Below are 22,307 nucleotides of genomic sequence, written 5' to 3'. Positions count from 1 at the left end.
AAGACTTAATAATCTTTTAATTGCGATTTCTCACGATTAACTGAGCAGATGGGCAAAAATCAAGGCTCTAACTAAACCATCCACAAGAGGGCAGTCTACCCTAAGGTCTGTGGGAACCCCTTTTGTGATATTCCCTTCTTAATTCAGTGGATCACTTCCTTATGTCAGCTGTGTGTTTGACTGTGTGTGAATCAAGAGGAAAGGTATCTTTTGTATGTCTGTGTTGATGTTTGTGGGATGGAAGGTGTGAAGTTGTCCACACATATTAAACAGTGTGTGTATTCGGCCTGTGTGTGTGCATGTAAAGAGCTCAGATCCCCCCCCACGCCACCCCCGTCCTTCAGGTATCTAAGCTAATATAAAGTCAGGAGAGGTGAATGAATGCAGCGGTGAGTGCTGCTCTGAGGAGGAAGAACAGAAGAAGAGGAGAGGTGAGCTCTCCTGACCCCTCATCAGACGGCGGAGGAGAAAGGGGAAGAATACGCCATTGTGCCCGAGCGCCGGAGATGATGAAATTCAAGATCCCTGCGCTGTGGCTTCGTCTTAATCTGGGGGCCCAACCTCGCACTAGGCTAATCCCTCCCCGTCGAATTACTGGCCCTGGATAGATTGTATTTTGTCATTGAAAATGGCAGTGTCAAACACTACCTTTTTCTCTCCTCTATTTGTTCGTCTGCCAAGGCAAATCGCATAATCAAAAGATGGCAAGAGAGGGAGAGAGCAAAGAGGAGAAAGTGAGGGAGGGAGAGAGGGAGGGAGAGGTGGAAGGCGTAAAATGGCTATACAGTAGTATCTCTAAATTGCATGCTACCCTTGCCTTTCACCCCTTTTCAAATAGGTGCGTATTATCAAAAAGGTGGGCAAATTGAGAGTCAAAAGATTGCACGGCTATATTTGACGGCATTGTGCTTACAGGTTATTTTGTGTGTGTGTGTGCATGAAGGGGGTGTGTGTGTGTGTAACGTGTCTATATGGAGTCATGCCTGTGTGTATTCTCTTTGTGTTTGCATATCAACCAAAGCTGGAGATGGTAGACCAACTTCCTTCTGCCTCAAAGCTTCATGGGAGGATTTAAATAACACACATGTGCACACACAGGGCCGCAGTATTTAAAGTGAGAAGCTCTTATGTCTGAACACATTGAATAAACAGTGATACACACACTTGGAGACCCACTCACTCTGTTCCTCTCTCCCTCCAACTTCACCTTTTTACAGTCACATTACATCAATGTCACCCGGGAGAGAAAGAATTTCCACGTCTGCTCTGCAGAGTCACAGCTCCCACTGTTTGACTGTCTGCTGCAGGTCGCCACATTTTAAATATCGATTTTTGAAATAGCCACTTTAAGAACAGGGGGCCTTTAAACCCCCTCTTCTAATACTTCACAGTCACTGAACCAAGGAAACATAAAGAACAAACAACGCCCTGTCCACATTAATGAGGCTGTTTTGCAAACCAACATTTTTCCTCTGGAAGGAAATTGTAAAAACGTTTGCGTGTGGACGTGAGGCTCAAACTCAAAGTGCAGACTTTCTAAAGCTCTCATTGTTGCTTTGTGTAACGAGCATGTGCCGGAAACAACAACAACAACAACAACAACAACTGCAGCGGCTTCATACCGGTTTCTGTGTTTGGTTAGCCCTGCTAGGTCTAATTACAAGTTTGTCGCTAAATTAAGCATCATTGCAACCACATTACCGACGTTCTCAGGCGTCCGCCTCGCCCACTATTACTTGGACCACAGCATTTTCTCTGCTATTTGACACATCATTGATTTTTAGATGTTATCGCCACCTACTGGCCCAGCATGCTTGTATGAGCATTTGTACTCATTTTTGTGTTCTCGCCTGGAAGATGTGATTCGTGTGGATTTAAAAAAACTAAAAAGCAGAAGGCAAATAGACAGTAAATATCCACAGTGGTGTAGACAAGGCCTTGTTTGTTTAGTTTTACTTAAATATAATATTTAAACATCCAAATGAAGAGTGTGTGGACCAATATGTTACTTCTGTGCCTGTAGAGGTGTTGTCATCATGGACCCTGAGGATGTTTCTGCCATATTGTTGCTGCTTTCTTTCTCCTCCTCTATCTCTTTTTCACCCTGTTTCTTTCTCTCTCACACTCTCGTCTCTGAGCTGATGTCCTGTCTATTGTGGACCAGCTCCAACTCCATTAAGGCCATTTCCACACCACATACCTCCCACTTAGCCACAGTCATACAGTCGCACAATGTCACATACTGACAGAGACGCACACACACACACTCGTCTCACTGCACAATCTGAAAAACCATGACACCAACCACTCACACACACGCACAGTCCAACCCATCACCTTTATACACACACACACACACACACACACACACACTGGGAGACACAAACACACACCCCCGCTCTCTTTATTGAACCCATAGCCGTGGAGTGTGTACGCCCCCTCCCTCCTCCGTCTGGAACACATTACGTAGGCCAGTGGCTTGTGAGCGCTGACTGGGCCTCGGGGAAGAAAAACACAATTATTTCAGCCCTCAGCTATTCACGCAAAGGTGACAAAAGCTGGTATGAAGTATGAAATCCCAAAAGTTTCCCCCGTGCCGAGGCCCACAAATTGGGATTAATTTGCGCTCGTGTGCACGCGTGTGTCTCTAAAGTTTTCACCTTTTGCTCGTTTTCCCATTTCTTCAATAGTTTGGAGAAGTCGGAAAGCGTCGTGCATTGTGTCTGGTAGAAGAGGGTGTGCGTCTGCTCGAGCTGTGTGTGTGTGTTTGTAATGCTGATTCTAAATAACTAGAAATGAATAACTGGTCTATAAAATGTAAGTTATAACTTCAATAATTTAATTTATACTTAAAATTTGGTAGGAGGTAAATTATTGTGTGTGTGTGTGTGCGTCTGTCTGTGTGTGTGTCTCACTGTTGAAAAGCGGGGGGGGGTGGACTCCTAGAATGGGATCACACATTCACACACGCTTTTCAAATTAATTTAATCTAATTAATCGCCCTGAGGAGAGGCAACAGATGCTGGTGATTACCCACCATGCCTGGACCCCTCCCTAAGTGGGCACACACACACACACACACACACACACACACACACACACACACACACACACACACAGAGCCATTACTATCACAACTCTAAATGCTGCCATTTCCTGCCAGTATGCAGCCAACATGCAATGCTTCTGTGTCAGTATCTCAGTGGCTGTGTGTTTGTGTCTTTGTGAGAAACTGTCTGGGGAGATGTGTGTCTAGTGTTATGTGCTGTGTGTGTGTCTGTGTGTGTGTGGCTTGAGGGTGGCAGCGGAGGCCGGGTGGTCCCTCCTGTCGCCCTAATAGGCTTTACTGGCCCCTAATCCACACCACACCGCCCCGTCACATGGCTGGTCTGCTGACTTACTGCCACCACCACCATGAGGTGTGCGTGTCACTATGTCTCTGTGCAGGTGTCACATTTGAATTTTGTGTGTCTGAGCAAGTGTGGGTGGCATCTTTCCTTTTTAGGTTCAGTATATTTGGATATATATTGAAAAAACTGAATTTGAACATGTTACTAAAGCAATGGGAAATATACTCTTTGGGCATTTTATATTATTTTCCAAAATCAAAACAGCAGAAAGAAAACTCATCATATATTAAAATACATCCTTTAAACACCATAATATATCGCTTCATGTACTTCATCTCTTCTAGAACATACGTGCACACAGGCACCTTCAGCTCTGTACAGCCAGGCAGACGCCATATCTACTATCTTTGTGTGTGTGTGTGTATTTTTGCTTACATGCATGTTGGTTAATTAAACTGATTAAACTGTTCCCCCTGACGATGTGGGGGCTTTGCTTCTTTGCTTATGTCATCTTTTTCTTACTCTCTTCCCTCTCTCTCTCTCTCTCTCTCTCTGTGTTTGTGAGTAGATTTATATTTAGTGTCTCCTCGTATTGTTCTGTCAGCTTCACTGTTTTATCCTTCGTCCTTATGTTCTCATGTGCTCCCCCACATGCTGTGTGTGTGTGTGTGCGCCATGTTGTGCACACAAGACAGTACGTTCTTTGTGAGTCCGTGTGCATGTCTTCCCATTTGCATTTGTGACTTTGTGTTTGTGTGTCGCGTGTGCGAGTGTGTCTTGTCCCACTGGTTCAGGTTGTGACCTCGGCTTTCATCTCCTCAGTCTGAGGCTCCTGCAGCCCGCTGCGCTCCGCTCCCGGCCAACAACATGGCAGATGTCACCAGACACCGCAGCAAACACACAAACACAGACATACACACAGTCATATCTACACATGTACATCCTCTCATTCACACAGTGTCTGTCTTTCATATACACATGCAGACTCACAGCGTGTGTGTACACATACACTATATAATCTCACACAAAGACACACTCTCATCCTGTCGCACACACACACACACAGCAGCAGCCCAAGCTGGTTTTTGTTTTGCCTCATACAGTGTGACGTTTGACCCCCAAAATAAACATCAAAACACATGTGTCACCTGGGAAACATCCGTCTTTCCACCTGTGTGGCCTTCACACCACAACGAGCCAACTGTGTGTGTGTGTGTGTGTGTGTGTGTGTGTGTGTGTGTGTGTGTGTGTGTGTGTGTGTGTGTGTGTGTGTGTGTGTGTGTGTGTGTGTGTGTGTGTGTGTGTGTGTGTGTGTGTGTGTGTGTGTGTGTGTGTGTGTGTGTGTGTGTGAGAGAGAGAGATATGTTGATGTTATGATTGTGGATCAGTGTCCTCATTCATACCATTATTTTGGCTAAACATTTTACCACTGTTAAATATACAGTAGACACAAAATGTGTCATTTGTAATGTGAGATACTGTCATAATTGTGCTTTTCAATATTACATTATAAGATACCGGTTATAGAACTCTGAAGTCAAAGTCTAATCCGACACGACTTGTTTACTCTTAAACGTATCACACCATCTTTAATGAAGTTTGTTGACATGTTTCTTTCCCACTATGTTTTTCACTTTCCATATCCGAGCTGCAGTACTGAAATCCACTCGGAGGCTCTCACTCGTACGTGATGGTCGGCCACACCCTCTGATATCAGTCATCTCTGAGGTCACCCTCTATCACTCCATGGCTACACATCCCGTCACCTGCCCTTCTCCCCCGATCCGCTCTAATCTGACTTTCTGCTCTCTGTCCTCATCTCACTTTTGTTTTTGGTCTCATGTGTTACCTGGAAATGACGGGTGGTCAGGCAGCTCTGGTGCGACGCGACGCCCGATTGGACAGTTATTATCAGTTATTATCTCCGTCTCTCGGTTATTTATTTTCCCTCTGTGCGACTTAAGATGGCTGCTCGCGATGGAGACAGGCCTCTGTGGCCCGCAAAACACAGGCCCCGTCAAATCCCCCTGTTTATCCACAAGCTTGACCCGCTGGGCCTGCGTGGGCCGGTCGTTTCCCTGGAAGATGCACGTGTGGGTGGTGGGTGGGTGGTGGTGATAGGAGATGTGTCTACATGCATGGAGGCACATGTGATGAACTTAGGTTAAACTTGTGTGTAGGGTGACTCCTTTGACATTATCTCCTCAAGATCCGCTCATTGTGAGTACGTGTGTTTGTGTAATAGCATTTTAGGGTGGGAACACACACACACACACACACACACACACACACACACACACACACACACAGTTTCTGGTGAATTGAGGCGACTGTTCTGCTAAGTGGCAATGAATAGGGTCTTGTGATGTGCTCTGATGCCAGTGCTAAGCCAGCCACTGACAGTTAGACTGATCCCCAAGCATGTCTCTGTCTCTGTTTGGGATATAAATCTGTACTCGCAATGCACCCATGGGTGTTGAGGAGATGCTAGTGAAGGACACATTCTCCATGTGAGACTGGTGATAATATCGGATATGTCACTTGTTATAAATTCAGTAAAAGAGGGTTGCCTTTATTTCAAATAAACATGTTCAACCCTGTCGCTCCTCTACTTCAAGTCTTTTTAAGCCTCGTTTTATTAAACGACAACAATATGACAATGAAAAGTATCATTACCTGGAATAAATTTGGGATTTCAATGGGTCTGAGCAATATAAGTACACAAGTCAACAAAAAACACAACATGGGTCTAGTTGTTATAAGTGATTTTGCTGTTTCAGTTCCTAAGTCAAAGATCATTGACTAAATGGCCCCAGGTCCATATTTAGATATGACGGGGAAATTGTTTGTGTGTCCCACATATAAATGCACATAAACAGAATGCACATCAGCAGAATTGGGAAAACCCTATTGTTCTCGCATTGGGGAAAAAAGGAATTTCAAAGAACAAGCACTCACCCATGCACACACATGCACACACATACATGCACACACACCAAGGCACACCAGCTCCTTATCCAATCCCTCCACTAATTCCCCCTTGGTAGAAGGTGTTCATTGTTTCTCTTTCATTCTAATCTCTCCCTCTCCTTTTTTAAAATCCATATTAGATTCTCTTTGAGTTGGCCACAATCAGAGGCACTGAAGCAGAGCATCACCCTGCTAATGCTCTTTGTCTCCCCAGATTTGTCACTTAGCATGGAGAGTACACCTTTGTCATGGAGCAGGGTGGGAGAGAGACAGACTCTCACTTGGGGCAATTGTTTCTTGTCACAGGCCATCTTAACCCCCCCCCCCCCCCCAAGCAAATCAGCTTTGCTCTGGATTAGGGCCCTATCATACCTCCGTCAGATCTCAGCAGCCTTCTTTAAAAGGCTAAAACAAACAGATCCTCAAAGTGAGAATCGAGTGGATATGGAGATTCTGATTCCACACAATAAATCCCGTATGTCGTCTTTACCTGGAAATCGTCACGTGATGTCTCTGAGATATAAAGGATCCAGGCCGGGGATGTTGTCGGGAATTTTATCAACCAAACCTTTGAGCGTTAAAGCAGGACACTTCCAGATGGTCCAGAATGTGGCGGCATGTCTGGTCTTCTGTCGGACTAAAACACGCATCACGCCGCTGTTCGAGGATCAAACTCAAGTCAGTGAAGTTTGCCTGCAGAAAGACGTCTGGTTCTGCACCCATCTACTTAGACTATAAAGCTCTTCACCTGTTTATTCAAAGTTCAGTAAAGCTCGGCTCGGTACGCAGAACCCTGAACTGGACAATCGGCTGTAGTTGCCGTTCTCTCACTTGCATTGACGAGTCCCAGTTTCTACCAAAAAGTTTATATATATTAAACGCATCACGTGTCCACACGAATTTTCCGCAAATTCGTCACTGCACTTCCTTGGACCCTGAACAATACACATGCCGAGCTCGAAGCTGATTCGATGAATGGTCGTCGAGATTTCAAGGCTCAGAGATCGACAGGAAACTCGAATGAGATGTCTGCAATTTATCAGTTGTGCTTTGTCTGGTGGGCAAGTTTGTACGTTATAATGAGGTGAAAGCTTGGGTGGTCATCTCCTCAGTTACAGACACACACACACACACACACACACACTAATCCACCCCCTTTTCATGTCTGTCAATCCTGTCAAACTTTATATGTGGGCCAGAGATTCGGACGCTCGCACACATTCCTGCACTGATGGCCGCCGACCGGGATGAATCTGAGCGGCTGCCTCCTACAGAGGGAGTAATCAATCCCAGATAGAGGAGCAGGGTATTGGCTCTGTGGGGGTGTGGTGATGTTATTGGCCATTTTAGGCCTTAACGATGGCCAGAGACGGTGAAATGGCAGGAAAAGTGATGAGCAGGCACTTCATAGACCAGGATGAACTCCAGCTATAATCCCGTGGACCTATCTCTCGCTCCATGTTTTCCTCCCCCCCTCGTGATTCTCTCTTTCTCTTTCCATCGCCCCCTCTCCCTCATTTTCTCCATCCTTTCCCCTTCTCATGACTTCTCTTTCTATCAGTCTCTTTGCCGTCCACCTCTCTGTCTTTCATTTCTGTCTTCCCTACCCGTCTCTCTTTCCACTCTCTTGACCACCCCCTACTTTCCAACCCCCCCCTCATGTCCCTTTCTCTTTCTCCAGCAGAAGTGCAGAGCCAGGGCTTTTGCCTGCTGGTAATTTATTTTCCCATTAGCCCCCTCTCTGAAGTGCATGCTCTGGGTCTGAGTGTGTGTGTGTGTGTGTGTGTGTGTGTGTGGTGTGTGGGGGGGGGGCACTGAGGGCCAAAAGAAAGATCCGGAGAGTTGAAGAGAGGAGGGCACCCTGGACACACTGATAAGACGAAAGAGAGGGAGGCAGGGTGGGAGGGACAGAAATGATGGGAGACGGAGAGGACATTAGATACTTAGTTTGGTGTCCATCTCAGCATTTTCACTGGTTATGAATTATTAATAATTTTGATTGATGGGGCTGATTAGAAAATGGCAGATCTCAGTGGAATTGTTATTGTGTTAAAATGATCACCTGATTCATTGTTCCACAGGGAATGGACAACAATTGTGATCATTTAATTGTCACTTATCAAACAAAAACACAAAACCTTGGGCTTCCTCAGGCTTCTTTCACTATTTAAAAAAATTACTGATTAAACAATTGACCCAAAATATAAACTAACAGTATTTCTTTCTTCCAGCTTATTCATCCTGAAGAGGTTTTTATAATGGTGGTGCTCAGTAGAACGCAGGCCTTCAAAGTCCCCTTAAAGTCAATCAAGCTGCATAAAATTGCTCACACCTGAATTATTTTATCAAGATTCATGAATTATTCCCTGACAAACTGGTGAAAATGTCAGCAACGCGCTATCTCACAATGTCCCATCCTTCCACCAAGTTTCATGGAGACCTATTCATTAGTTTTTGTGTAATGCTGCTGACAAACAGACCAACAAACAAGCAACTGGGCAGGAGTGAAAAAACATAATTTCCTCTGCAAAGGTAAAATATAAAGTTTCATGTCTCCTTTGAGGCCTCAATCTGTGTGCACACAAATCTGTCTGGTGTTTTTCCTGTTCTCTCATTGCATAATGGGTTTAATGTAAAAACCCAGTGTGTTGTCAGGTTAATCTCTGTCTGAAATATTCATATTAAACAGAGCACACGGTAAAAACATTTACACTTAAGTCACAGTTAACGTCAGCAGGGAGGTCAGGGAACCACATGATTTTTATTTTGGTGCTCTTCAGTCTGCTGACTGGTGCTTTGGCAGTTTGGTGCAGAGATGATAGCTTTTATACAGCCAGAAGTTTTGCTAATGCTGTTGAACCTTTGAATTTTTTGCAATTATCCAGTTGACGTGTGTGTGTTCGTGTGTGTGTGTTCGTGTGTGTGTGTGTGTCGCTGTGTTTTGCAGGCTTGCAATAGGTTCCTCTCAAACGAACCGCCTCTGCTCTCTCAGTTAGGATTAGGGCTTTTTAAGGGCTGGTTGGTTTGTGACTCTCCTCCTTTCATCTGTTGCCATCAGAAGCAACCCTGCATTAAACACATTCCTCTCTGTCTTTCTGTTGCTCTGTAGCCCTAAACCCTCCGCTCTCCTCTGCACACACACACACACACACACACACACACACACACAATGTTGCAGATTTACTATTGCATTCCCCTGAAATGTTGACGACATTAAGGTTTAAATTGAAAATTTGATTGATAAATCTACCTTTTAATCCAAATATATGACCAAAGAAAAACCAGTAAAATTCTGACCCCATCCACAATTAAGTGAGAGACACAGACTGAATATGATCTTGTTGAATGAGCACAGATGAGGCGGAAGTATCCCAGATGTGTTTGCACCAGTCTGTGTATTTGTGATTTGTGTTGTGGAGCCATGGTTTCAAAGTGCAGTGGATACAAGTGCTTTCATTTCACGCACTTCATTCAGCCACTTTGCCATCAACTCTCTTTTTGTTGTTCACATCCTCCCTCATGAACATAGTGGTGCTCAGAGTGCAAGGTGTTTCCATTAGTTAGGAGGTGGGGGTGGGGGGGGGGGGGTGAAGTTCTGTGTGATCCACAAGGTGGTTCTAGTGAGGAGCAATTCTGTCCTCTTTTTAACTTTCTATTTGTGTGTGTGTGTGTGTGTGTGTGTGTGTGTGTGTGTGTGTCGTACGCATGAAAACCATTTGCACAGTTCATTCCATTATTAAGACCATTGTTATTGTAATTCACATAACTGCAGTGATAGTATTTCATGCCTTTTTATGTCCATTGTTGCTTTTAAAATACAGACACATACACACAGCTTGGGGAAAAAAATAAATCCTCACATATAATAGCAGATGAATAAATTGGTCTTAATCTCCCTGTGTGTGTGTCTGTGTGTCTCTCTGTGTGTGTGTGTGTGTCTGTGTGTGTGTGCGTCTATAACACCTATAGTCCAGTATTCATAGGTGGTATGTAAAAAGGCTCGTCTTATCAGTTATCAGGGGAGTCCAAATTGACACAGAGGAATCACTCCATTGTGTGTGGTTTCAAAGAGAGATGTGAGCACATTGGATGTCTCCATTTCCAATAACTGTGACCTTGAGGCGAGAGGAATATCACTGTGCCCCCCCCCCCCCCCACCAACCTCCAATCTGCTGACTGCTGAATTCAACCACAGCCAGCTGATTTTGGGTGTCAGGGCGCAGGGCTAATCGGTGCAACCTCAGGCTTATTCTATAGGGTAAATTGAGTTCGGCTTTTATTTTATTTCCTGAACCGTGCGAATGCAAATTACAAAAGGCCTGTGTACATTCTTGTGTGGACTGGAATATTTGCAGCCTCTGTGTTCCTTTTTTATCCGCTTTGAGAGGGAGGTTTTTGTTTCACCATTTTCAATTAACACATTTCCACACAGGAAGAAAAACAGGAGGATGTGGAATGAGCCAGAAACTCAAAGGAACATTCATTGTTTCTCTTCTGTCGGCCTGCTGATCAGCACAAACTGCCTCGATTGAGCAAGTATTTAAACAAATCGAGTGCACCGGGGCTGTTTGCTCGCCCTGTGGTAGAGCTGGTTGCAGCTTGCTTTCTAAAACATGTAATGCAGAACACTGACGCTGCTCCACTGTCGCTGCACAAAGAGCCGTTCACCCGTTAATTCAAAGTTCAGTGACGTGTGATCCCAGTACGCTGAATCCCCGACTGGAGAATCAGATGTCGTTGCTGTGAATGTGCTGTGACTGTCACTTACATTGTTGATTCCCAGCCGCTGCTGCTACATAGCACCGGTCGTCTGTTTATTCAAAGTTTTATTTATATTGAACATTTCAAGTGTTCAGATTTGCACCAACTTTGACTCTGCACTTCCACGAACAGGTGGAAGGTACGGGAGCCACATACAGACAGAGACTTGCCAGCGAATGTGACTTGTGAGATGTGTAGTCTTCACATGTTCTGTCGTCGGAGTGTAACTGACCTCAGTTTGTCCCGTTTCCCTCCAGTTTTGTTTTGAAGCATCGGGCTTAAGTCAGATACTCATCTGCTTGTTGTGGAACCAGTGATTCATCACTTATCGTCACGGTTGTGATGCTAAAGCCGTGTTTTTATCCTCCATCTTCCCCAACAACACACTAAACATCACTGCTCTCCTCAACCACTGGAAAATCACTTGTACCTTACTGCTGACAACGGCAGGAGAAGTCAGAGTTAACATAGGAATAAATAATGTTGGTGTATTCATTAAATTTGCTATTATGTGGATCAATAACGAACATCGACTGTGTTTGTTCAAATTAGAAACTAACAGTGGTGACCTGTGTTAAAAAACCATTAGCTGATTGGTGTGTGTCTATTGGGCTCTTATTCCTTTTGTTCATCATGTGCTATCACTGCCCAACTGTGTGTGTGTGTCAGTGTGTGTCTGTGTGTGTGTGTGTATCAGTCAGACCAGGTCCACACAAAGAAGCCAGGTTCTTTTAGCACTCAGTCTAATTAATCCATCTCTCGGTGACAAAAGGATCCCCCGCCCCCTCCTTCCTCCTGCCCGTCCCATTGGCATTTTGGGGCAGAGGGATTCAGCAGGACCCCCGGGCACCCCTCTTGCCCTGACCCCTGCCCCCCCACCAGGGGAGCATCTGTGAATTGATCCAGGGCCAGCTGGCACCAGGAGAGAGGGGCAGGATGGGTACTCTAACACACACACACACTGTAGTCTCACACAAAATAAAAAGACCAAGTTCATCCTAATTCATGACAAATACAATCCGAGCATAAGTCTTAACATGTATCTGGTAAAACGTTGGCCTGCGTGTGTGTGAGTGAGTTGTAAGTAACAGTTAACTGTTGCAGTTGTACAGAGATGCAGCGAGGAGGCAGTATATCGCCATTGCCCCTCCCGCCCTCTGTCTATATCTCCTTTGCCCTCTCTCTCTCTCTCTATTCACACACACACACAGACAGACACACACAGACACACACACACATGCAGGTATTTAGTCGTTCTCTGGGCTCAGAGCACATTTCTTTCTGTAATAAATTAAACTTCTGTATTGTGCTTCCTTTTCATTTTACACATTGTCACAACCTCCCAGTCACCCTAATCCTGACTACACCCCCCCGCCCCACGTTCTCTAAAAGACACACACACACACACACACACACACACACACACACACACACATGCATATGCACACACACACACGTTGATTGACAAGTAGCATCCGGGGAAATAGAGCAGATTTCCATTGTTTGCTGCCCCTACTCAAATCTGTTGAAATGGTTATTCCATTCTTTTGCCAGGGTATTTGCATATCTTTAAGTATTTCCTATTTTTCAAGACCCCCCCCCCCCTCTTTTCTCCCCATCCTCCTTTTTGCTAAATCCCCTCTTCTTAAGTGTTTGGTGCATTTGGCAAATTCATTCATAAAGTATCTACATGCGCTATTAGCTTAGTATAATAGCTGGAGTGTAATCTGCAGAGAGATAAGAGGTGGAGAGGGAGAGTTTTTTCTTCTTCTTCTTCTTGCAATGGGCTGAGAAGAAGAGGTTGGTGGCAGCGGCGATGATACATCATTATGTTCAGATGTCGGCACGAAATGTCAAGTGGCCTCGCTACTCAGTTGGTCGGTCGGATTCTTCTGTATTTTATTTAATTTAATTATTGGTCTGAGGAAGGAGCGACATGGGGACGAGGAGGTAGAGACGGAGAGAGATGGGAGGATAGTGGGGTTAGATAAGATGTACAGCAGAGGGATGGAAAGACGGGACAGAAACGGACGGGTAAAAGTTAGAGAAAGAGATGATGTTTGTCTGAGGGGGTTTAGGTTTTATGTGTTGTCCAAACTGCATCAGGAGAGAAACTCGTGAGGGAAGAGGCCTGTTGCCTAAAGCCTGGTTCACACGACAGAATCTTCGACGCTTCACCTGGTGAAATAAAGCGTTGGTGGAGGGATGCACTTTGTTTTTAAGATCTTACGTTAATGGGAATTTGACTGTTAACCTGTTTTAGTGCTTCTTTTTTTTTTTTTTTTTTTACTACTTTCTTGAAGACAGCCAATGAGAAAGCAGCAGTAATTACAGAGATGCATGTCAAGAGAGCCCATAGACACTGTTAGGAGGGAGTTAGTGAGACTCAACATCATATAGTGTTTAATAATTACAATAAGTGGTCACTTACACCCAGAGTCAGTATTCCTATGGCTGACCCATAGAGTTCCATTTCCTATTCGGAGCTTACATAGTTTCTCACAATATTACCAATAGCTTTACCACTTTGTACTGATACTAACTCTCTCTCTTTCTGTGGTGTGTGTGTGTGTGTGTGTGTGTGTGTGTGTGTGTGTGTGTGTGTGTGTGTGTGTGTGTGTGTGTGTGTGTGTGTGTGTGTGTGTGTGTGTGACAAAGAATACCCTGCAGTCCTCAGCGATAAGGCTGAGATTGAGTTTTCCCCACTGAGCCAAAGCCTCTGAGGTTTGTGTGCCCGTGTGTGTGTGTGTGAAGACATCAGGAAACGGGCAACGTAAAGAGCTCGTATCGCTTTATCTGCCACAGACGGCGGAGCGCGTGTGTACACTGTATGTATATATGCTCTCAAACTGGTGTTGTGTGAAAGAGAGCTAGCTGCTCTGCTTTGTTCGGCATAGTGCACATGAGAGGGTGGATCCTCGGGGCTCGATTCAGAGCTGAGACAAGAAGGTATTTTCCTGTGGTATAATAACAGAAGTGTGTGTCTGTGTGTGTCTGTGGAGGTGTATCTACAGTTACATGTGCTGTTTTGTGTTGGAATCAGGCAAATGTAAAGACAGAGCATGAGTTTTGAGTTTCTCCCATAGAGCTCTGCCTCCTCCATGTTAGTGGACGCAACATGGATCAATGGCTGTGTCCATATCCATATGGTGTCTCCTCATGCAAATGATCACAAACAAGGAAAATATGGTAGTAGAAATAAAACAGAAGAGAAGAACATAGTATGTAAGTTGCTTCAGGAGAGCACGGAGGTGAACCCGTCTGCCATCCACTGACAGGGAGGTGCTTCCAAGACAAGACTGGCAGCTGAGGGGCGGCAGACAAAAGGCTGGAACACCCCCAACTTCTGTTTTTAGGTTTTTCATATCCAACAGTTTCCCTGCAGTTCATATTTTCCACACACTGTCCTCAGGCAAGCAGTTTGCATTTTTTGCATTTGCCATTCCACTGACTCCATGACTTCTTATCATCTGGTCTGTGGCGTGTTCCCGAATTCCAGTTTGACTTCTCCCCTCCGACCCAGAGCACATATCTGAAAAGTGCAGGAAAAAATGTCTTCAGCGTGGAATAGGAAATATCAGGAGGGATTTTTACAACCAAATTCAGAATGAGTGCAGGAGGGCACCGGTTTTTAGCTTGTTTGGAATTTACCAACCAACACTGACCATTATTTATCTGCATGTTGTAAACACAGTCATTAGAAGGGATGAAAAGAATGAGAATTAATTTGCACTGTACTGAACCTTAAGTACCTGTTTCCCAAAGGAGGATGTAAAACAGTGAAAAGAAGTTCAATAAAAACCAATTAAGTCTGGAAGAATTACCTCACATTAAATATTAAACTTAATTTTAAACAAAACCCTTCTTTTCTCTTGGGTTTTCTGTTTGACACCCGGCATGTGTCAGTGTAATGTTCTGTCAGTTTAACAATTCGAGCCCATATTCACCTGAATGTGCTTCTTGTCTCTCTCTCCCCGTGCAGGAGTCTCCCTCAGGGCGGAGGAAGGCCTTGGCCACCAGCAGTATAAACATGAAGCAGTACGCCAGCCCCATGCCCACGCAGACTGATGTCAAACTCAAATTCAAGCCGCTGTCGAAGAAGGTGGTGTCGGCCACTCTGCAGTTCTCCCTCTCCTGCATCTTCCTCCGTGAGGGAAAGGCCACGTAAGTCTTGGTCTGTTCTCGGTGGAGTCGGGGTGTCAACACGGTTTAGGTCCCTCGCGAATCCTGGTTCTGATTCTTCTATTAAAAATAATACTCGACTTTCAGTGGAACACATCCGCCTTAGAACTACAATCTCTCCGGCTTTGTTTTGTGACCTGCAGTCTCACCCGAACCAGAGATGTTTGAAGAATGACGTTATTGAAGATTTGATTGCATGTCTCTTCAAACTCAGACTTGATGTCCTCAGCTCCAAGTTAACCTGCCTTGGTTGAAAGTGAATTTTATTGACTGCATGAACTTTACAATGATACAAATATTTAAGAATATATAAACAGGCGTAATGTACATGCACACATTTCTAATTGTAATTTACAAATGCACACACACTCACTCGGTACAGCTTTTTATTCTTTCTCTCATGGTCGTCTTTGATATCACAGACACACACTCTCAATCAGGACGTTTGTTATTCATTCTAATTTGAAAGCAGCAACTTTCATTTAAAGACACACACACACACACACACACACTGGGAGAGAGAGCGAGCAGCGAGGCCTTTGTTGCGGCGCGGATGGCGGGTCGATGGCGCGTAACCCCTGTTAACCCTTCGGGGAATGATGTCGGCCACACACAAACAAACTCCATCACACCAGTTCAAATGAGCCCGTGGGTCTGGGAAACACCAAACACAAAGAACACAGAAAGGAGGATACAGTGATTATGACGGAGCGGTGGTATCGAGGGACTGGGGGGGGGGGGGCGTACACAAGGCAACATAAAATACTAGAAATAATGTAGAAATTAATACATGTGTGACGAGAGTGACAGGGGGGGGGGGACAGAGACAAAGGGAGGACGGGTAGAGGTGAGAGAGGATGAGAGACGAGGTTAAAGAGTGAGTGAAGTTAAAGTGTGTTTATGACAGTAAGGTGCAGATGTCGAGGTCTGAAGGGAAGAAATGAAATGATGCATTTGAATTCATTAATTATTCCCTTTATACCTTTGCATCACCCTGGTAGTTGTCAAGTCTATTATGAAGAGCCCGACCGACATAGATGTTTGGGAACTGATGCTGATATCGGGAGGAAAACGTTTCTAATGCCTGATGTGTAATAATAGGAAATGAAACATAATTTCATATATTGTTTATTCTGTAAAATATACGCACATGTCTATGAAAGACTAAATTGGTCGTGATCTACTATTATGTTCGTATCATCATCATAAACATATGTAGACCTGGGGTTGGTTTGCTTTTTGAACCATTATGTGTTTGTTTACCTGTTCCAACTGTCTGTGTGTGTGTGTGTGTCTGTGTGTGTGTGTGTGTGCGTGTGTGCTCCAGTGACGAGGACATGCAGAGCCTGGCCAGCCTGATGAGCATGAAACAGGCAGATATCGGCAACTTGGACGACTTTGAGGAGGAGAACGAGGAGGACGAGGAGAACAGGGTCAACCAGGAGGAGAAGGCAGCGAAGATCACAGGTAAAAAAACGAACACAAAGCACTTTTTGTTTCTTTAATGCAGCCACCGACGTATTGTTTTGGAAGATCAGAGATAAACCTGCTGCAGTTGATGAAATTCACCCACGTCACTGCTTTTTAATGTGTATATTTCCGTGTGTAAACATTTTCTTTGTGTGTCAGCTCAGTTTAATGCTGCTTTCACCAGCTCTTTTGGCTGATAGCTGCTGAGTCGAGCTATAAAATCTAATTCGACAGCTACAATGCTGATAGAATCCTATTGAATTCTCCCAAACTGACAACTTCACTTTGGGAAGCACGTCTCTCTCTCTCTCCGTCCTGAATAATCAACCAGACCAGAATAACCATGACCCAATGCTTCACGTGAGGCATCAACTTTGCTTCTCTCGATATTTTTTCATTCTAACTTTATGCTTCCATGAGTGTGAGCATGTGTGAGAATTCAAGGTTGTCTTCTGTTGCACAGACTGTGTGTTCTTCATCACCTCTTGTTCCTCTCTTCATCCTTCTGCCTGTGTTGCTGGTGTGGCGGCCTGACGGGGGCTTGCCACCTTGCATACATACATACATGTTGAGGATTCATTCCACAGTTTAATGTATGGGCCCCACCGCTTCCTGCTTTGCTTAATCCAACTTTTCAAAGCGCAATATCTTCATGTTAAGCTTCATGCGTCCTCTCCGCTCTCTTCACGTCTCTGCTCTTTGTCTCATTTGTATGTATATGCATTGAGTGCCTACAGCGATGCACTAGTGTGTGTCTGTGAATCAAAAGACCGGCCAAGCTGCCAAAACTACCTACTATCATATTCCGCCCTTGGACGTACCTTCCCAACAAGCCAGGCAGCCTCCCCAGCAATAACACACACCAACACATATTGTCTTTTTATCTTCTACATGAAATATGTAAATAATAAAAAGAGAATGTCTTGCAGCTAAGAAGGATGTGTTGTACATATATTTTGTGTGTACAGGGTCTTTATGATATCATGTTAGTGATTGTTGGGTGTTCTTTAGTACAACTCACGAGATAACCAGTCAGCGACTTAACCTGTGTAAAATAAGTATTTCCTGTTTTTGTGCATGGTATCAAACTGGTCGAGCACATATGGTACAAATATCAGTGTTTGTGTGTGTAGTTCTAAACATACCATCAATCATACCATCATTACACGTACGTTTCAAAATCAAATGAATTTATCAAGACATTAACTTCAATCAGCCTCGTCTCTGTTCGTTACTCAGCTCTCATGTGTAAAACACACAACACTTCCCCACACACCGCTTCTCAAGCAAACTGTGTCGCGAAGCTCCGCTCAGCTTTGCTAGCTAGCCTCCTCCGTTTAGCAAAACAACACAACCAGACCGACTAACTTGACTCATAGGTCAAGAGGCCAAGCTGATAGTGAGCGCCCTCTGCTGGATCTCAAGGCAAACTACTTCTGACGGTCTGATGCACTTCTAGATTGTGTATCAAACGGGTCATTGCTGTTCAAATAATAAGTGACAACCCAATACAAGCATTATCTATGTTCCACACCGAAGTATACAAACTGTTTTCAACTCTATATAAGCTGTGTGTGTGTGTGTGTGTGTGTGTGTGTGTGTGTGTGTGTGTGTGTGTGTGTGTGTGTTCTCTCGATGGGGTGTGTTATTTTGTCTCACTGCTATTCTTCCTTCCTCCCTTCCTGTACGGCCCTGTCGTTTACAGAGATAGTAAACCAGTTGAATGCCCTCAGCTGCTTAGATGGGGATGATGATGATGATGATGCTGCTTTCCTTAAGCGAGCTCGCAAAGCAGCCGCTAAGCCCGCCGCTTCCTCCCAAGGTCTTTCTTCATCTTTCTTCCCCCCCCCCCCCATTTCCGTTTTTCTGACTCTTCCTCCGTCTTGTGACCTGTGTGTCATCTCCACCCAACAGTTCATTGTTTTCCATGTATTCTTTTTTCTTAATCGTTCCTTCTCCAATTCTTTTTGGTTTCTCCTTGACCTAAGTTACCCCCCCCCCCCCCCCCATCTCCGAGCATCCTAGACATTGATATTGTGATGTTGTTGTGGTCATGTGGTGTGTTGCAGTTTATTTTTGGTTCATGTCGTGATGTTTTGTACAAGGTGTTGTGGACACTTCCTTTTGGTTCCTATTCTTTGTGTTTTTGATGGTGTGAACATTCTTTTGCTGCAATTGGTAGTGAACCAAACCAGGAACAAAATCGGACGCAACAAAAATGTATCTTTTCACGAAGACAGGTTGCTTTATTATTTTCAAATTGGAGTTGGAACAGTGAGTCTAAGATCTGTGGGATTCTCACCGTGAGACTTTAATATAATCCAATGCTAAATTGGACTGGGCTTGTGTGATGGAGTAAAAAGTTAAGACAGAGTTTAACGGTGAAGGCAGAGAGACTCCCTTGCGGACCCGTGCACCCCAGACCCTGGCTGGCTGCTTCTTTCCCACTGGTTCACGTCTCAGTATCTCTGTATAAAGCCTTGTGACCCTGGCAGCATGAGACCGAGCTACAGTGAGGATGAAGATAAAGTGGTCTTCGCCTCTCCAGCCAGGATCTCTATAGCAACTCCATGTGCCGCCTTCACCGTCTCCCACAGTAACCCTCCACGCCACACAAGTCTTCCCAGAATGCTACTGTGCTGCTATATGTATTGAAGTTGGCTCTGGGGTTGCAGAGGAGCACAGGGAAGTTAGCAAGAGGGAATAACATGCAAGTGTTTATGCTCCTGGTTCACTCCAAAGTGCAGAATGTGGTGTATTTTGGGTTTGCGTTGTTTTTATTCATTTCACTCTGGGATATTTGTGTTGTTGTTTACTGCAGTTGTCATAATTCTTTATTTTTAATGGTTCATTTGTATGACTTTACTTTGGAATCTGTGAAAACAGAGCTGATCAACAAGCTGAACTTCCTGGAAGACGAGGATCAGGAAACGCCTCTCGCCATGAGCACAAATCCCTTCGAGGACCCCGAGGACGACCTTCATCCAAACCACCTCAACCCGTTTGGAGAGCCTGAGGAGGAGGGTACGTTGAACTCGTGTGACAGAAAACACACGCAGTCAGATTTTATTGTGACTGGCTCCAGACTTTGATTTTTATTTTTCACCTACTGTTACACAATACAGGTTTTTGTTTATTCTAGGAATCAGGGGAGTTAGATGTTAATGAATGTTTGGACGTACACATCCTGTGAATGTGTGTGATCATGTGTAACTGTAGCAGGTGGGCTCCAGTGCTTTCAGATAGCTAAACCAATATTTTTGTCTGACCACTTGAGTAGCCAGCAGTATTAATGTGGACTGTTTGTTTTTTGAGTGATATGCTTCCCCCCCTCATGAAGCTGCTGCTGTGGTGTTTGTTTTAGGAATTTGTTTTTCATCCACATCTCTTGTGAGACGCCCTAATATTATTTAACCCCTTTTGAAACTTTACATAGGTTTTACTTGTGTGTTTGTTTTGGAAATGATATGATATATATCATTTATAGAATTATACAAATCAAGTCCCCTGATATATTTTACCTGAGAAATCTGTAAGTAAGTAAATAGTGTTTTAAAACCAGGTTTACAAAGTGCTTGAATGGATAATAAAAGCAAAATAAACAATATACAAAACTGACAAAGTGTTCACATAATATAAAAGGAGCAAACTATATAAACAAAAGGAGCCGTGTATAATTAAGAGGTGATAGAAGTTTTTAGAATTTTTTTGAAGGAATCCACAATTAGAAGTTCTATTACACAAAAAATAAATATGCCCCTTTGTACATATTTAAAATTTAGCAGATCTTTCTTGGCCCATGTCCCGTCCTTCCACTAATGTATATGGAAATACATTCAGTGTTTTTTTTGCATAATCCTGCTGACAAACAAATGGAAAGGGGTGGAAAAATAACCTGGCGAAATAAAAAAAACACAATATGAGAAGACAAATAACCAGGTGGTGTTACAAGCTATCACAGAAGATTGTATTGAATCATTGTGACCGTGGTTGACTCTTGTATAATATGTGTTGTACCTGCAGTCATTGTTCTCTCTCCTCCATCGAACAGAGCCTCGTGCCCAGCCGGTCTTACAGAAGCTCGTCGACGATGTTTCCTTTTATGACCACGACTCCTCGAATCCGTTCAGTGAACCAGATGAACTGGAGACACAAACTTCCCCAGGGAACCCCTTCGAGGAGCCGGACCAGGACCAGGACCACGAGCAGGACCACGAGCAGGACCAGGACATGGACCCCCAGCCAGACCCAGAACCCCCAAAGCCCAGGCAGAGGAAAGGCGTACGGCCTGTTGACATGAGCAAGTACCTGTATGCAGACACCGCTCGCAACGAGGAAGAGGAGCTCGATGAGTAAGACTTCATTTCTTTAATTCACTCTGTTTCCTCATCTTTGTTCTTTTGTCACATCGTGTCGAGTCCACACGTACACCTCTGAGAATAGTTGTCTGACACGGTTTCTAGTAGCTCTAGAAACAGTCTGTACGGATCCAGCCTGCCTGGTTCCATTACTGTCGACAGGCCAAGTCCTCTCAGACCCCTCCTTATGGAGAAGTACTTGTAGCCCCCCCATCGAGGCGGAGTGACGAAGCAGCTCTTTCAACAGGAACAAGGGCCCTGTTGTTTCACTGCATTCTTGAAGCTTGTCTCCCTCTTTCCCCTCCTCTATCATTCCTTTCTTCCCTCCAATCAACTTGTTGGCCCATACTTTCCCTCCTCGACTTCCTCCTCAGACTCCGTTCATTTTCATTTCACTTGCTTCCTTTTTTTTCTATCTGTCTCACCTTCATTCTTCTTCCTCCTTATTCCTCTCTTTCCCTTTTCCCGGAAGGGCTGTATGCGAGAAGGCAAATGTGCAAGTGAGTTGCTCCGGACATTTCCTGGAACTTCTCCTTTCTTATCTCAGGATGAAAACATCATCGTAACATTTAATCAGTGATTAGGATTTGAACTTAGTTTCATACTGTGAGGATCATTTTGTCGTACTCCTCTCTGCAGAATCTTTCACTGTGTGTGTGTGTGTGTGTGTGTGTCTGTGTGTGCGTGACCTTTGAAGACGACTGGCTGTGCCTGAATTGTAAATATAAACTTTCAGGTTTTGGCTGTTGTTGAGTGAAGCCGTCACACAGATAGCCGCATGTTTTAGTCCTCTCAGCTGTCTAAAGACAGACAGGTTATTGACTGGCATGTTTCTTTTGCCCTGTCTCATACATCAGGAGCAGTTATCTGCAGAATAGAAAGTTCAAGAGGGCAACGCCGTGTTTTGACTGCAGCCCTTTCACATGTCTTTTAGCCGGTGCTGGTCTGTTAAAGCTCCTCCAAAGGCCTGCCTGCCTTTCTATTCTTCACTTCCCTCCTTTTTTTTCCCACCCTACCCTCTCTGTCGCTCTGCGGTCAGAGAGACACTGAGTCGCTCTAACCTTCTCTTTCAGACAGATACCTAGTCAATCAGTTTTCTTTCTTTCTCACTCTCGCTCTCCACCCCTCCGCCCCTCCGCCCGCTCCATCCAATTCGCTTGTTTGTTTAGGATTGCTTGTTGCATGTTGAGTGAATGTCTCAAGGCCATGCCCCTGC

General features: G+C 44.5%; 1 protein-coding gene across 1 annotated transcript in view; it reads left to right on the top strand.

Moving 5' to 3' along the window:
- The window catches only part of ehbp1 (EH domain binding protein 1), a 126,687-nt gene that overhangs the window by 19,176 nt on the left and 85,204 nt on the right, over window positions 1–22,307 (top strand). Inside the window, 5 exon segments of the mRNA XM_034608072.1 lie at window positions 15,064–15,245; window positions 16,591–16,730; window positions 18,439–18,555; window positions 19,620–19,757; window positions 20,785–21,085. Coding sequence (XP_034463963.1) covers window positions 15,064–15,245; window positions 16,591–16,730; window positions 18,439–18,555; window positions 19,620–19,757; window positions 20,785–21,085 — 878 coding nt within the window.

This window comes from Hippoglossus hippoglossus, chromosome 15 (genome assembly GCF_009819705.1).
Source record: "Hippoglossus hippoglossus isolate fHipHip1 chromosome 15, fHipHip1.pri, whole genome shotgun sequence".
Lineage (NCBI taxonomy): Eukaryota > Metazoa > Chordata > Actinopteri > Pleuronectiformes > Pleuronectidae > Hippoglossus > Hippoglossus hippoglossus.
The sequence above is the reverse complement of the archived record's forward strand: the minus strand, read 5'-3'. Positions and strand labels throughout refer to the sequence as shown.